Source organism: Hylaeus anthracinus, unplaced genomic scaffold (genome assembly GCF_026225885.1).
Source record: "Hylaeus anthracinus isolate JK02 unplaced genomic scaffold, UHH_iyHylAnth1.0_haploid 12001, whole genome shotgun sequence".
NCBI classification, from domain to species: domain Eukaryota; kingdom Metazoa; phylum Arthropoda; class Insecta; order Hymenoptera; family Colletidae; genus Hylaeus; species Hylaeus anthracinus.
The window spans coordinates 1,091,352-1,108,175 of NW_026534348.1; the positions used below are offsets into that span (position 1 = coordinate 1,091,352).

The 16,824-nt window shown below is 41.7% G+C and overlaps 1 protein-coding gene across 2 annotated transcripts in view; it reads left to right on the forward strand.

The window, feature by feature from the left end:
* The window catches only part of LOC128891089 (neuroligin-1-like), a 46,353-nt gene that overhangs the window by 18,042 nt on the left and 11,487 nt on the right, over positions 1 to 16,824 (forward strand). For both annotated transcript variants that reach the window (XM_054150284.1, XM_054150283.1), the window contains exons 3-4: positions 9,860 to 10,006; positions 16,525 to 16,713. In XM_054150284.1, the coding sequence (XP_054006259.1) occupies positions 9,860 to 10,006; positions 16,525 to 16,713 (336 nt within the window). The remainder of the gene's footprint in view (positions 1 to 9,859; positions 10,007 to 16,524; positions 16,714 to 16,824) is intronic.

The following is a 16,824-nucleotide window of genomic DNA, read 5'->3' on the forward strand; positions in this document are numbered from 1 at the left end:
AGGTGGAAGTGTGGGAGGCCTCAGGGGGGGAATAACGATCTCAGCCCCGACGTAAACAAAATTCTCGGCTACTTAGTATCTGCTCACGCAAAGTAGATAACCGCGGTACGCTTTATCCTGGGGGATTCTCCTCCCGAGCATGGTACACATTCTTCCACGCGATATTTCCGCTCGGTCTTAGGCGGATCCGCGTCGCAACGAAACGAGTGCTGGCGTGCAAGCTTCGGTTCTGCCCCTTAGGTCGTCTACACGTAAGAGGCTTATCGTCCTTGGGTTCCGTTCTCCGATACAGCCAAGGAAAAACCAGTCAGCCGGAGAGATTCTGCGCTGCACTTCCGCCCGAGATAGTTTCCTTCCCTCCTTTGCTCTGGCATTCAACGGCCGAGACGGGATATTTAAATGAGATTCCCCGAGCGAAACGTATTTGACTTAACGCTCATGGGGGAAGGGGATTTCTTTTTCTCGCACGCCCGAGGCGTGACACTCTTGTAAATGGGTTTAGAAACGCGATTTAACGACGACGATTAACGCAGTTGGCCGGTGACGCGTTCCTAACGACGGACACGGACGGGGATTGCGCGGCCCTAATTCGTCGGGAAAGTAATTTGCTTAGATATTAAATGTCTCGTTGTGTCTGTTCTCGAGGAGGAGATTTTTAAGACGTTACCAACAACAACTCGAATCGAGTTTGCAATTAAATGCCTTCATCGAACGAGAGTTAATAAGAGAAAAGATGTTGTCATGAAAATGAAGCACACATATCAAACGATCAAACAATTGGTAGATAATATTTTATTTAGTATTTTAATTTAGCTTAAATTTTGCAGGAACTTTTTTTTACTATTCGTCTAGTCCGCACATCAATATTTGGTTTGGCCAGATTAACGCCATGATGGCCCGATTTTCCACCCTATTTTTTTGCGGCATTTATTGACTTCTCCCGAGCGAATATTGAACTCGGAAAATGCCCTCGCCACGGTCATCCGAGGGGTGGAAATATTTAGGAAGAAAATATTTAACGAATTCTTTTGTGAAATATCTTTAGAAAAAAATAGTAACAAGTGGGGAAAAATCTGTTTAGAATGTAAAGTATGCTCTTCGTAAATTCTATATTGTATACCACACCAGAAAAAATGATTAACTATGCATGTAAATAAAGTTTGTTGAACCGAGCTTGACAGAAATACTTAGCGGAAGTATCGATTGCTATTACGGTACGTTTTACGTGAATGAGTTTGACATTCGAGGTTGGGGTGAAACATATAATCAGTTGGGACGGGATCGAGTTGAGTATGTACTCACGAGTATAATTAATTCAACACCTACGGTTCATTTTACAGTTCATGTACCTGCGAAGTGGTTAGTATCGTTCAATTGAATTCCAAACCCATACTGGTGTCCATAATGTGTGTTTTACTGTAGCCCATGTTTTGGTTGGTAACCCACTGTTTGTTCGTAATTTACGTCAAAATATCATCATCTCCTATTAGTACAGGATCAACAAAATGGTTTTAGTACTCTTCCTCTATAATTTGTATATCGTACCAGAACTTTTTTATATTTACAGTTTATTCGTAGGACGTTTAGTTTCAAAACTAAGAATTAGAAACTTAGAAATATTTGTCATTTCTACATTTCACTCTTCAAGATTAACTCTGTACTCGATAGAGAACACGGACTATGCCTAAAGCGTCTCCGTAGCGATGAGCAAATAGAATATGAGAAAAACCCCATTGTTCTAAATTTCCAAAGAATTTCCGATTAAAAGGGTTGAAAGAACAGGCTGCACGCAACGCGAAACCGATGTTCTCCATCGCTGCACCCAATACTTCCAAATATTGGCGGAAATCCGGCCAGGTTTTCACTTTTCCATCTATTATGGAACGATTCGTAGAAACCGCTGGTAATCGGGTGGAAAGCACAAATGCACACGGGCATTAATCGGCACGGTCGAACGCATTACCGCTAATGTCGGGGGATTACGTAATTTTCCATGTTCCATGTGGTCATGTGTTAATCGCTTTGGCGGATGAGATATTCAATATTTCACGAAAATCACTGTCACGCATAATGCACCGCATTTCGGTTTCCGGACGCGATTACAAGCGATATTCGAGCGGGGCCGGCAAATTTTGCGGTTTACCCAGATCTTTCACGGTTTATGGCGGGGCAAGGTACGTGGTGGGGTGGGGTGGGGTGGGGGGTGGGGGGAGAATGATTATTCGCGTCCCGCGAGACGGAAAAGCGACGGAAATAAGGAGGTCTGTTCGAGTGGCTCAGCAATTTCGGAGGGGCAGCCACTGATGTGGTTCTAATTGAACGTCCTAATTAAATCATCCTCGTTGGATTGGACTAACTGTCCGTGCCCCCTCTACCTCCCCCCGCCCCCGCCTTCTCCCTTTCTACGGGAATTAACCAAAGAGGATTTCGAAGGGTAAGTCAAAGTGTCGGGCGTTGAAACGTCTCTAATTTATCGCCTTTCCCTCCGCCGCGCCGTGGACGTAATGTATTCATTCCTTTCTCGTTAAAGCGTCGCAGCTTTATTTATTATACGCGAGAAGACCTGGAGCACTGAGCTCGAGCGGCAATTTGAATACGAGGGAATATCGCGGTGAAGGAGCGTTAGCCAGAGTATCTGAAGCTTAACGCTTGAGAACGTTCTTAAATGAAGCCTATGAGGACAGCAATTGCTATTCACATTGGTCCACATGTTATCGTTTCAATCATTTTTAAATCACGCGTAAGGATTGAACGGGCAATTTTCGCCCGAGTCGGAATCACTGTGCACGGGATACATTAGGCCAATAAACCCCCCAGCATGGCAATATACGAAAACGATAAAATCCTTGAACTGAATGCTCATAAATTCGAGAAGTCGGACATCATGAGCTCGCTTTACGCGAAAGCAGCGATAAAAGTTACTGCATCACCGAGCGTCCCACGAATATTTCTATAATCTTATTTTCTGTTGGCCGCGTTTATGTAATGACGATGTAAATTCGCGAATTCCGGCACGGCTTGATACTCGCTCCGGTTGCTCTAAAATGATATCGCAGAAACCATAACCGTCTATCAGGTGTATCTTTATATATGCGCGATACATCACACATGATAGAGCTATCTACGACCGTTTCGTCTCTACCCCTTGGCCCCCCATCTTCGTTTAGGTATAAAGTCTGCTACTTTACTTGGTAAAAGTTGTTGGAAATACGAGCGAAATTATGGCAGAGATAAACTGGCAGCGAGTAATGGCGGCGATGTTAATAAATAGCGGGTTTATTCACATAGAGATGGGCGGTAAGTCCTCTTATTGGGAACTTTTCGATGGGAAAAGTATTATCGAAAGGTTAACGGTCCGAAACTTTATTCGGTTACGATTTTATGGCATTTGTGTTATAAGTACGTTCGTTATGAGTCGGAGTGTCCGAAAGTATCATTATTAAGATCACTCTCTTAACTCTTGCTTTAAATTCGTCGTTTTTCCTGGATTTTACTTACAGACAGTGGTTCTATAGTTCTCAAAAATATGTTATTTTATAAGTTATTAAATATGGTATTATAAAAAATTTGAAATGTTTACAAGTTAATCCAGTTCAACTTAAATTTAAATTTTTAGACCATAGATACTATTTATCTATCAACAATTTTTTCTCCGCGGCTTTGGGGTTGATTTTCGATTCGTTTCGTACATTATCTCGAAAGTTGGATCTTCTGTTGCGCGCCTTATCGCATGAAAATATCGCAGGAACGCTGGGCCAATTACGCGATCCGAGATCACAACGAGAACAAACGTTACAGTGTCTCGTAAGGGATACGTGCACTCTAAACCTACTCTAAGACAGTAGTAACAAGACAACAATCGTGACAATTATTACGAGGGTTGCTCGGCTTAGCTTGCCTAATCCTTAGGGCATCGTTTGGCGCCACGATGTGCGCGGCAGTTGCAGAACCGAACTTGGTTCGTAAGTTCTGGTCATTGGGGGATCAAGTTTTCACCCTGTCGAATTTATTGTCCCATCGTTGAACTGATGCTTTCGTTGAGTATGAATATTTATTGGTAGGAAAATATTATCGACACAATTGCTTTTGAAAATAACTATACAATGACAGAATATTGCAATTGAATGAAATATAATTTGCTTCTAAATTATAAGTAATTGTAAGTAATATTTTCCTTAGTATTTTATTTTAGAGCTTTTTTCAACCATTCAGTTTTTCAGCTATTGAAAAGACTACTACCGAGACGTACGAATTATAAAATTAAAACTCACCTAACCACGTTCAAAATAATTTCCCATTCTTCAGCAAACACCACCGTCAATTTTACGTGTTTATACATGAATCGTCGTCTGCGAATTAATTTCAATCCATTGATCGCGCCGCGTGTTCTTGCGCCATAATTTCGTCGATCGTGTTTCTGCCGAGCGATTCAATTGCTGAACTTCCATTCTACTTGGTCGCCTTCCAATACTCCCTTCGTCTGCAGTGCCGCTGCCGGTAACCGTGAATGGCTGGAATTGAAAGGGTTAATTCACTGTTATGATTCATGAAATCAGTCTGTCATGAACTGACTTTGCATTCGAGACGCTGCGCAAGAGATAATGTTGGATTCTGAAGGTACTCCGTAGTAAGACCGCATAATAGATCGCATTCATAGGCTAGGCCACGATAAGCTCCAGCTACGGCATTAAGGGCTATCGCGGCGCGCTTGTCATTTTATGCTAGAACAAATTCACGTCTAATAGACCTCGAAAGACAGTCTGGTTAAGCTGGAATAGAAAACGTTTTCAATATATCAAATTACCTAAGGTTTCGCGACCTCCGTGTATCTTCCGCTGTTTGTTAATCATCGTGGAAAGTTTGATAAAAACGACCAACTAAAAGTGGTTATGCTTTGTTGATATCACTCCCATCCTCCATTCTCGAAATGATGTTCTTTTTATTACGTGGGATTACCTGTTGAGACGAGAGCGAGTTATGCGTTGATGCGAAACTCGCTTAATCTGACGCTGGAAAAAGCGTGAACGTCTGAAATTTGGTAAATTAAGGGGAGTCACCCCTCGCAGCATTATACCGTTAGCGGTTAAATGAACGCGGAGAACGCGACAAAAATGGTCAGAACTATGCTCGACATTACGCACACACACACACAAAAAAAAAGAGAAACAAAATAGAGAAAAGCGTGAAGGTAATTGCACGAAATTTGCAGTAATTACGCTAACGCAATTTGGTGGGGGTGAAATTGTTTGCAACGCGAGAACGTAATGGACGTTAAAACGCGTGTATTTCAGAAGTGTAGGGAACATTTTTTCCGTTTCTTTCGAGTCGTACCTCCCACTTCGGTTAATTTCATATTGCAACGTAGGATTTTTAATTGAAATTCTTATCTACCCGGTGGAAACGAGTCGTGGCTCGTTGAATAAGTATGCGAAGCCTCTGTCTGAGCAATTTTCTTAATACCTGTGCTTTCCTTGCGTCGTTTTTGCGAAAACGAGAGCGAACGGGGAATACTTTGCGCGCGGTGATTATTATACCGAAGCGAGAGTGCCTTGTTATCACGTGTAAAGAGAGAGTTTTTGCGAATTTTAAGCGAACGAAGCGAGCCGAGCACCGAGGGAGATATTTTATGAAAACATTATCAAAGATTCCAGGTTTCTTCGCTGGTTAGCGCGTCGAGAAATTGTTTAATGTTGCAAACTGCGTCAGTTTATTGCAGTTTTTTCATCGAGTATAATTTATGTATGGGAAGAGCGAGAAATTGATAAGGAAAGTATGCGAGCTTCGTACATAGTTAATTGTTTCATGGCATAATGTTTATAGAGAGGCTTGTAGGTATACGAGTTGGAGCTTGACGATTTTACAGGCGTGAAGAAACTATTATGTACGCATCATCTGCATTCGATCCTCGTTATCATCAAGACAAATTCTGAAACATCGGTACTTGTGCCTTCGCGAAACGCGGCGTTCACTTTCAAAGGGCATCGATTCCGTTTTTTCCAAATGCATCGCCCTCTTGGATTTCTATTCAACTAGACTCCATTGAGAACGGTATAACGTAGTTACTTTACCGAGTCGAACTTGTGCGCACCATTATTTGAGTTTGCTGTTGGCCGAAGCGTAGCGTCGGCTGAATTCGTCTTCGGCAAACACGCGTGTAAAATTCGTCGGAGTAAAAGTCCCCGTCTCGCGAATTTCCTGCTTAACGACTCGCGTGGCTATTTGACTACGAACTTTCTCTCTATCTCTTTCTCTCTTAACGTATCCATATATATATATGTACGTACGTCTATTCCTGCGTGTAATCTCCCCACGACAATGCATGCATATCCCCTTTCGCGGCGGAATATCGTTCAGCGACATCAAAGGGAAAACGAAGAGGATGGAAAAAAAGAATGAAAAGCGGATGAGAGGTCGGGCTTATCTGAAAGCCTGGCGAAAATTGCTGCCCTCTTCTCTCCATTTATAACGTCAGAATTGAACGTCACCGACCAAGAAATGCCGAGGGTCACGGACGTGAAAGGAGACGCTAAACAGAGTGATAAGACGAAGAAAAGCGGGGAAATACGTGAGCAGAGCATGTGTGTGTATATGTGGCCGCGTTGCTTCTTCAATTCCGTAGTGCATTGCAGTCGATTATTCGATTAACTAGAGAGAACCTGCAAGCACCGCGGGAGTGAGGTGGCCTCGCGTCGAATCGACTTTCTCCACGCCTGCGGACCGCCCGATGACGTCCAAGATCCTGAGGAAGACCGAAGAGGACGAGAGGGATACATATGTAATTTAATGTTGAATGTGAAGAGCAAGTTTCCCGTTGCTCGTCGATATCGCCTGATCGGTTGGTGTGTCTGTAGCTCCTTCCTCATTTTCCTTTTGCCATTAGCAGTAGATTCGATTTGGTGTGTAATGTTTCTATTGCTTGGATGTGCTATTTATTTGTTCGGGTGTTTTGATCCTAGGTTCCCCTGGGAAGTTTATTTTTGTACGATCAAATATGTTGATAAAAATTGTAAAGCATGCGTGATCCCTGGTGGAATGTGTGGGTATGTGATTGGAAAATCAACTTAATTTATAATACTACGTGCTGTTGAAAAAATTCAGCCCCTAAAGATAAGAAGAACAATAAGAGAAATGAGCTGTAGAAAGAGTTTGCAAATTGATGTGTATTTGTAATTGTTATACTCGTAACTATTCATTTTAGTACCTACTCTACACGAGAGAAAATGCTTTTTAATTCCAAAAAATAGTTTTAAAAGTATGTTTACGATCTCTTACTGTTTGATATTAAAAAGCATATTCCAAATATTTCCTTCAAAAAAAAAAAAATGTCTGTAAAACCGATAATAATCTTTCTTTCCTATTCCATAGCAGCGGATTAACCGAGAAACTAGAGAACCGTACCTAAAGAGGGCCATAAGTTTCGTCCACGAGGAAAGCTACGTAATGCGTTATTTCCATTCGTAGGGTGTCGTCTTCTCTGGAGATTTCTTTCTCCTGGAAAGCTTGCAGCTCGATAAAATCGAGCAGACGCACGTACATGAGACGAAGTTGGAGGCTGGAAGGATTAATTCTTCCTGAAAAGCTCGCCGTCCTTTCTCTTCCGCTTCTGCTTCTCCATTCTCTCCGCGGGGCACCGTTTTTTTTTGCATAATACCGTGAAAGGTAATTAAGGGAGGCCAAGGTGATATACTCTCTCTACCCGAGCGAACGGGCTCCTTTGGGATATTTTTAAATTCGAGCTGCGCCTTCGCTTCTGCTAACGACTTCAAGATCCCTCGTTAAGATCTCGAGACGACGAGACTTTCCCGAGAGCGCAAGTTTTGTTCACTTGATGGATACTAATCGTTTGTTCGACTTTTTCCCTCTTTGTCCATTGCGGCACGTTTTTGCGCAAATTGAATGTTAATTTCGAAGAATTAAAGTTTCTAATTGATTCTGTCAGGGAAATTCATAATGTATATAAAGATAATAGAACGGAATTCAATGAAAATTCCTGTCACGTTCAGTGAGAAAATTCGATGGAATTTTCTATCGAAAGAGAAAACACGTAACAGTGGCATGGATAGCCGAGCATTTATCTCCTAAGAATATAAAAAGATAAAGTCATCTTTCAATTAATTCTATCAAAGAAATTCTTTGTATACAAAGATAATAGAATACTGTTCAATGGCAATCCTTGTGGCACCGTGAATTTCCTACGGATAGGATCTCCGGTTCGCCAGATGTCCTTGATGGAGAGTCGAGACGCGTGCTACGTAGACGGAAAGCTTGCTCGCCTATCCATCTGTTCATGGACGCGATAGAGTCGGGCGTGTCGTGTCAAAATTCGCAACAGGTGGACGTCTCAGTCTCGTCTGGCGTTGCTTACAGCCGGGCGCCGTTGTGGCTCGCTCGCGGACGATTGTGATTTCATGAATCGCGAACGTACCAATGCATCCCGCGGGAAAATAACTCGGACTCGGGGCAACGCGCTGTAATAATTTAGCGGGAAAACTCCACAGGCAATCCTTTTTGTAACTTTCGCTCGTTCAAACATAAACAAATCGGCGAGAACTGATCGATTATCGATTCTTCCGAAGTTGCGAATTTTTCGGCTTTTGAATTTGACTGGAAGTTGACGTAGGAATGTCACGTTTAACCTCTTTTCTTTAATACGTGTACTTGGGGTGATAGACATGGAGAGCTTTATATATCTGTCTTACTATTTAATAAACAATTATACTTGTACTTTTTACTTAAACTTTTCGTTTTATCTCTTTCCATTTTCCATTCATTGGAAGTGGAATAATTTGATCACCCACCATATATTAATGTTTGAATATCCAAAAATTCCAAAAATATCGAAAGATTACTTTGATCCGCAAGGAAAATCCTCGTTGATAAATGGATATCGGAATTGGGTGTTCCGCATTATTCTTGGTGTTCCAGAACGAGAAAGCTTGGCTGGATTTTATTTCATTCGACGTTTACCTAGCGGTCCAGATGCGACCGTGTTACATGCCTAGCAATTTGTTCACGCAGCGTGTGCGACAATGTTCTCCAATACGTAAATGTATACGTTGTCGAACACTAGCCTTCTTGCGCCATCCATTTATAAATTGGAGTAGTGGGACAATATTTGGTTGCTTGTGATCTGTTGCAGCAACGCGGTGAGCCTGTATACGTTATTTGCAATTGTACCCGAGTGCTTCGCTGGCTTTTAAGTTAATTGCTGGCCTGTATTTTCTACGTTAAAGTTGTTGGTGTACCTTTACACCTACAGTTGTTAAGGACTGTGTCGAGAGACCCCATCACGCGATGTAACATTCCTCTCTTGTTTCGCTAATTTCTGACTTTTATTACGGTTCGCTGTTTGCATTGTCGTATTTTTATTTAACGTTAAGATATGGGTGTAAGTTTCTTATTCGGCGGATTTCACAAGATATACGTGTATATTGTCTTGAGAGAATTGGAGAGTTAAAGAGTTCCTATTCCCGAGTCTTATTCTATAACTGACTAATCGCAATCATATAAAAAGTTATTTAATTCTGGCCACAAATGGCTATTGTCTACCATTTCACTTAATTATTTAACTTATCGAATAGTTCAATGAAGGGCCAAAACCGTTTTCACAATGATATTACTTGGGGTGCGTGTGTATGGTAGAGACACGTCAGAAATCAGTAGGATGACGTGAGTTTAGTCAGACATGGGAAGAATGACAGGGAAAGTTCAGTGTCGACTGGAATTGGCATATTCCTAAATGTTCTTGTCTTCAAATTAATTATATTAATATATAAATTTTGTACTAACGCTACTTTGTTTTATTAAATTAATAACTCTTAAAGATTAAATAATTAGTAACAATTATTTAATGTTTCAGGTAGTACCCCAGACTTGTTACCAGCCCTTCTTCTTATTCACGGTGATTCCTATTCGTGGGGCGCTGGTAATTCCTTCGATGGAACCGCGTTGGCTGCTTATGGACGCCTTATCGTCGTGTCTATCAATTTTCGCCTCGGCGTACTTGGTGAGTTAATAAATTGCGATAAATGTACCATCCCCACTACGGACCACTAATACCAGCTACGGCTCCTTGATGTTGTCCCTGCTAATCTAACGGGACATATTTAGTCTGTTGCTACCCACCAATTTCATCGCCTCACAGCATTTTTCATCATATAACGCGACATGAATTTCGGCTGTTCGAAAATAAAAAGATTTTCAATCTTAAAAGTTTACACAAGCAAAGAAAGGTAACATTTTTCAACCGGGTCCTCCACTTATGCGGGCTTGGCGAGAAAGGTTTTTGTTCTGAATTTGTGTCAGTCGTTTAGGAGAAAACGAGGATTCCTTCTTCAGAACACGATTAAACTTTTAATTATCCACGGTCAGTACATACTAAGTGGTTTCCGCGGGCTAGTTGAAAGTTTTCTGTTCATTCTCAAAAAAACCAGCGGAGGCAAATTACGAAACAGCCTTTTTGCCTGTTAACGAGCAGAATCTGAGGAAGAAGTATTTAGGTAGCTTGCTTTTTATATATTTCTGGATTATATAGTGTTTGTCATCGTATACAATAATTATTTCACACTTTTTGCCTTTGAATTTTTCTTAAAAATTTGCACGAACTTCCTGGACAACACGGTGTTTCATTTCTCTCGCAGAGAACGTTGTATCACGATCGTGACCATTGTAGTTCCCTAATCTCAGATCTGGAGTGAGCCTAAACACGCACACGTCTGCATCATCAACTTGGACAGCGTAAACCGTCGGTTAATGATCGTGTGAATATTTCACCGAGCAATTTTCTCGTTGAACAAGATTCAAAGGAAGGGATCTGTTACCATCTTTTGAATCTTAATCGAAAGCATTCTGAAAGCAAGCCCGTCCAGGATGGTTTTTCAGCGCGATAGGCATCTAAATTTCAAGGTGTACACGAACCCTTTGGTATGCAGCCGCGATACGCTTCGTTCGTGCTGGAACAAAGGACTGTGATTACAAGGAAAAGGGAAAAAGAAAGTGGTTCCTTTTAATAGAAAGACGGTTTGGGATAAACGACGATTTGAATCGCACTTTTAGAAGCGTTCAACGTAGCAAACGAACCTACGAATACGAAATTGGATGGGAAACGGGAGTGGTGGGTTGATGGGATTGTTACAAAGAAAATCTTTGTTGTACTGATTCGTATCTTCGGATGTTTTCTTATGCGTATTATTGTTTTCAACTCCTTATACTATAAAAAAATGTCTGCACTTTAGAAAAGTTGAATGGTATAGTTGGTGATGTGGAGTATAAAACTAGTAATTTCTTGTGATTCTGTTTCTATTCTGTTTCTGTTATTAAACTTGATTATTAACTATCACGAGACTATTTGTGGTGCACTGTTTATGATTTATAGAACATTTCTAGCTTAAACATTCAATTTCTACATTTTTTTTTTTTTTAAGGGAGCTCAAACAAATAAATCCTCGCGGATAAAATCAACGAACATATCGACCCGTTCTCGCCAAACACACGTTTCGCCTTTGGCACCATTAAACAAACTCAAAATCATAAAAAAAATCGCGCGAGAGAAAATTGCACAAATACTCACAACTCCTACAGATTTATTTTTTCACGTGGATGCTACAATATTCAACCGGAATAATAGAACTGGATTGTACGTTTCTTCACACCTGCAGCCAGTAACCGTTTCGTCGGTCCAACATAACGATAATCGTTCTGTTTGTCCAACCCTGTGCATTTTCCACCGCGCTGAAATATTCCCAACTTCCACTCCTTCGTATCTTCCCGCGGAAAGTTGTTTTTCCAATTCGAGTCACGCGAACCGTAAGCAACATTAACCGTCGCCACGCCTTCCCTTTGCGGATTTCGTTTCAACCTTTCGCCCTCTGGAATCAAAGTTCTCTCGTAGGAAAATCGACCCACGGTTTTCCCCGCGGTGACAATAACTTTTCACTCCCCTTCTGGAGGCTGTTTCTTCGTTTTATCCCATTTTTCCCTCGACTTGAATCGCGTGGCCGTAAAAAAATGAGCGCACTTTCGTTCGAGAACCACAATTTCCATCCCCTGGCCCCCTGCTCGACGTCGGTGGTTTTTGTTTTAAATGCGAAGTTGCTGGAATAAAAGAGTAATCAGCGGGCGTGGGTTGAATAGGGGCCGCTATCGGTATCGGGTTGCCAGAGGACGGGAAACAAGGGGTTCGTCACTTGTGTCGTCTGCTCTGTTGAAACATTCCGCGCGCGAAATTACGCTCAGGCTCGATTTCATCTGCGGCTAGGAACCATTTGCGTCTGTGCGAGTCAGCTGATCTGCGGTTTCCATTCTAATTCACCGTCCAACATGAACGACGTCAACGATATTTCCATGGTACGTCGATCCGTCCCGAACTTTGCGAGAAATTATTCTCTCCTGATTTGTTAGCTGCGTTTAATAATACTCGCGTCCAAGATAGAGCGCCTTTGTGTGCTGCGAACGGGACTTGATATTCAGTGGCTTTAGTAGTTCTGTTTTTTAATGAAAGGTCAAAGGTACATATTTATCAAACTAGATTTATTAAAGGTTTTCATTTATCATAGCTTCTTGAAATATATTTCTTCCTTTAGAGTATAATAATGATGAACAAAATTTCTACTATTAGTAGTTAATTTTCGGATCCAGGCATGCGAGTATTAGTATCGAGCCCACCAAAAGTTTGTGGGGTCGCTGATTCTAAAATAATATTACTTTCTATCGCCACTACGTTTGTCTGCACGAGACTTTGGTACAGTGCTTTGTCTGTAGTCCATCGTAATATCCATTATTATTTTTTCAACCAGAACCGGCGTTCGCGGTTTCGAAAAAATAATTTCAGCCACTGTTTCGTAATTTTCGGAGCACAGCGTTCGAATTTTCGCGTCACTGGACAGGGGAAGCGATCGAAATTGATAGGCTGGATGAAAAGCGACGAAGGCAGAGGCAAGGTTCAAAAGGTCGTTCTCGTTGTCACTTCTTTGTCTCTGGTCGAACGTAATTGACCTATCGCAGCGGCGCGATATCGCGGCATTAACGCGATGTAGAGATAGACGCGCTATAAATTCAGAGTAAATCGAGCGGCAACGTTCTCCGTGTCCTCCATTCAGGCCAACCCGTTTTCCGCGGCACAATGCGCGGGTGGTTCGCGTCAGCTCGTGTTTCGTGGTTTTCGGGGGGGGGGCCGTGCATGTGCACAATTCGCTCGAGTATCCATTCGAATACCCTGGGGCGATCGTCGCGGAGAAATTTTAAATATTCCGCTGTCGCATTTTTGCGGAAAAGCAGCCTGGGAATGTAACGCTAAGCAGGAGAATTGGAAAGTACTGGGAACCGTGTCATTCTTTCCTTTGAAATCTCCCCCTTTTTTCGGGTTCTCTTAGGGCAAATGGATGCGGTAATTTTACGAAACGGGAACCTTTTTTTCCACCAAGGATTACGTGCGTGGGATTTTCTGCGCCTGTCTTCGTTGTGCTCGATGGATTAGGTCTGGGGAGCCAAGGTTTCGTAAGAAAATGATACATTTTTTTTTTTTGGTTGAAGCTTTCAAATCTCAAAAGAAGGATTTATCCGCTTAACGTGTTGTTAACAATATATGTGTAGAACTAGGATTTACTGACATGTATGAGATCGCACATTAATACATTTCCGACTGCTGACGTGAATTCACGTTACTTCAAATTCTGTTGCTGGTTATGACAAAATTATGAAAATCTATTTATTTTACACGCTACATATTTACAACATAGGATACGGAATTTTCGGTAATTTTTCTCTATCTCAACCCTAAATTTTAGAAATCCTTACAGTCTGTTCTCACGTCTTTGTAAAAATTCTTCCAGAAAAAGCAGCGCGAAACAGTTCCCTTCATCATTTATTCCACTCGCTGACAATTGAAATGCAGGAAAGACTACGCTCGTTGATAACGGGCGAACACTCTGTATATTATTCCGTTGATTCACTTATCGCGGCAGTAAAAGAGCGTGAAAAGCGTTGTAGAAAAATTGTACGGTGTGAGCAGGAAGTCGGTGAAGGATCGAGGTATCATTTCCGAGCATCCCCGGCACGCACCGCCTACAGTAACACAGTTTTCCAGCGGGGCTTGTTTCGTCGCTCACCCTTTGTTTGAATGGAAGCCGTCTCGTGCGTTTCGTTTGCCGTCGTCGAAGCGAAGCAATGCACCCGCGGCGTATTCCGATATGCCAGCGGTCGCTCGATTCGATTTCTTCCTGGTTCTTTTCCGACCCGTTTTTCATCCCTATTGCCGCCACGTTTCCCGCGAAATTTTCACCCGTGTGTATTTATACGTCCACTATGGTGGCTCCAACGTGCGCACAGGTGCGCGAAAGTATTTTCCTTTGTATCGAATCTTTAATGCTTGACCGTTTGTCTGGCCCTGAGTTCGTTCAAGTTTTTCTTTGAAGTTAAAAGATTGGCAAGATATGTAAAACAGATTGTCCCGACGAAACCATCCAAGTGCTCGAAACACCAGCCGATTGGAATTCGAATTGATTGCACAGTCAAAGCGTAAATCACAGCCGGCAGTAAATCTCGGCGAGAAGTTGTTCTTGCTGAAAGGAAAATTCGAACAATTGACTCGGGTAGAAACTACCCCTGGTGAATTCTCGTTTTCTTGTCACGTTCTGTAGGTACTAGTATTGAAGTTTGAAACACGACTAATAAAATTGGATACATGAGACGTTGGGAAACCGAACGATATAAATCCACGCGAATAAATCGTCACGCAGACGGTTTTGGAATTTTCATTAAACGGAATAAATGTTTGAGGTGTAACTCCTGAGTGCTACTTGTAATAAATATTTGACGGGTAGAAGAATTAATATAGCGAGGTTTAATGATGAGAATAATTCATTTTAGAATGTTAAATTGTGTTAGCTTTCAGAATTTGTTACATTTCGTGTATGAACTGTACAATTTGTATTCGAAATACTAAAAATTAGATACTTGTTTAAAGTTAAAATTGAAATTAAACTAAATGTACAATTAATAATTACAGTTATAAAATTAATTTAAAATCAGAAATCCAAAAGTTCTATCAATATAAAAGTCTCCAATACAGTATCGAAGTCGCAAATGATAATAATCTCTGCAGTACAGTTACAATATTCTACGATTTAGTTATAACGTACCAGAAATGAAACTGAACTTTTGCTAAACACAATGGGCTCTATGTAATCTAGTTATATCCAAACAGGACAAGTGAGGGATTAAGAGGTACATTGGCAAAGAGAAAGATAAAATCGTTCGCTATTTATCGTCATCGAAGAGGAGAATCGTATTACGGGAAACTCGTTTGACCAAATGCAGTCTATTTTCTCGATAAAGGTTTCCTCGCGACGACACCAAAGAACAGGAAGTACGACTAAGAAGAGACGAAGAATTGAGCCTTTAAACCCCTTAGATGGTGGAAATATAGCGTACAGCTTGCTCGTAAAGAATCTGTTCGCTGCAGAACTCTAATTTGTTACCGAGACTAAGCCTTTTCTCTCCTTTAATTACCGACTAACTCAATTACTTAACATTCGAACGCTACTTCGGGTGCAAAAGATTATAATTCAGGGAATAATTAATGCCTTGTTAAAAATTAACAATAAATCACTAGCTGACTGAAAATCAGATAAGAAATTCGTGTGTGGAATTTAATTCGCAATTTTGATTCTTTCACGGTGCAAGTGGCAATGGTCGTTAATGGTCAGACACCAAGTAATGAGGGGTTTCGACTGTACATTTAATTTCTTCTTACACGAGTTTGTTTTTGGTCTGAAAATAAACGCTCGAGTGGAGGAGTGTTTATTTTCAGAAACACTGCATCGTTGGGCAAAAAGTAAAGGCTCGGGACCATCGTTTGACTGCGGCGTCGTAACAATTCCAAGAAGAATCGAACGCGGAAGAGCACGGGTTTATTCCAAGTCCCTCGTAAAAGATTCGCGTGGCCGCGTGAAAAAGTATAAAGGATCGCTTTATGCCCCGCAATAAGGCACTTCGCATTCATGAACTTCAGGATTAATCGTCTTCCCAGGGTCCAGCGATTCGAATTAAAACGACGGCCATCTAGTCTTTGTGGATTGTTGAGAACGTGGCATCGAAACGACTCCCGTTCCGCCTCGATCCGCGGCAAATTTATTTACTTTGGGGCGCTTCTTACCTTTGGGAACAGCAAAGATTTTGCGTTTCATTAGAAATCGGTGTTGCGGTTCTTTAAAATATTTTCTTAAGCCTTTCTTCTCTCAACCTTACGCACTGGATAGATCCGTTACGAATCGCCAGTTTATTGTCGCTCGTCGAACGCGCATGAATGCGAAAAGATATAGGTGTTTCCGATGTGTTTGGTTTTAATTCAGCGATGGAAGCTTTTGAATTATGGCTCGCGAGAGATTGCCCCTGGCTCGTTTTATGGCAAGCGGTAAATCCTGTGTTTTAGGAGAGGCAATCGTTTAATTCAGCGTACGAACAAACGGCGGCAATTTGCCTGGGATTCCAGCGGGACACGTACTAATGCGTATAAATTGCTTGCAGGCTTTCTTAAAACCGGGCCGAAGGGGAACGCGCAAGGAAATTACGGCTTGATGGATCTAGTGGCAGGTCTTCATTGGCTGCACGAGAATCTCGGCGCTTTTGGCGGCGACCCCGATCGACTGACACTTTTTGGCCACGGAACAGGGGCCGCGCTCGCCAATTTTTTAGCCGTCTCACCCATGGCAAAAGGTAACGAGACCTCTCTTTCTTACGCGATTCAACTTGAAATACTTCAACTTACAACGAATATTAACACATTCGCGGTGGATATCGCAAATTTGTATCGTTAGGGCGAATATA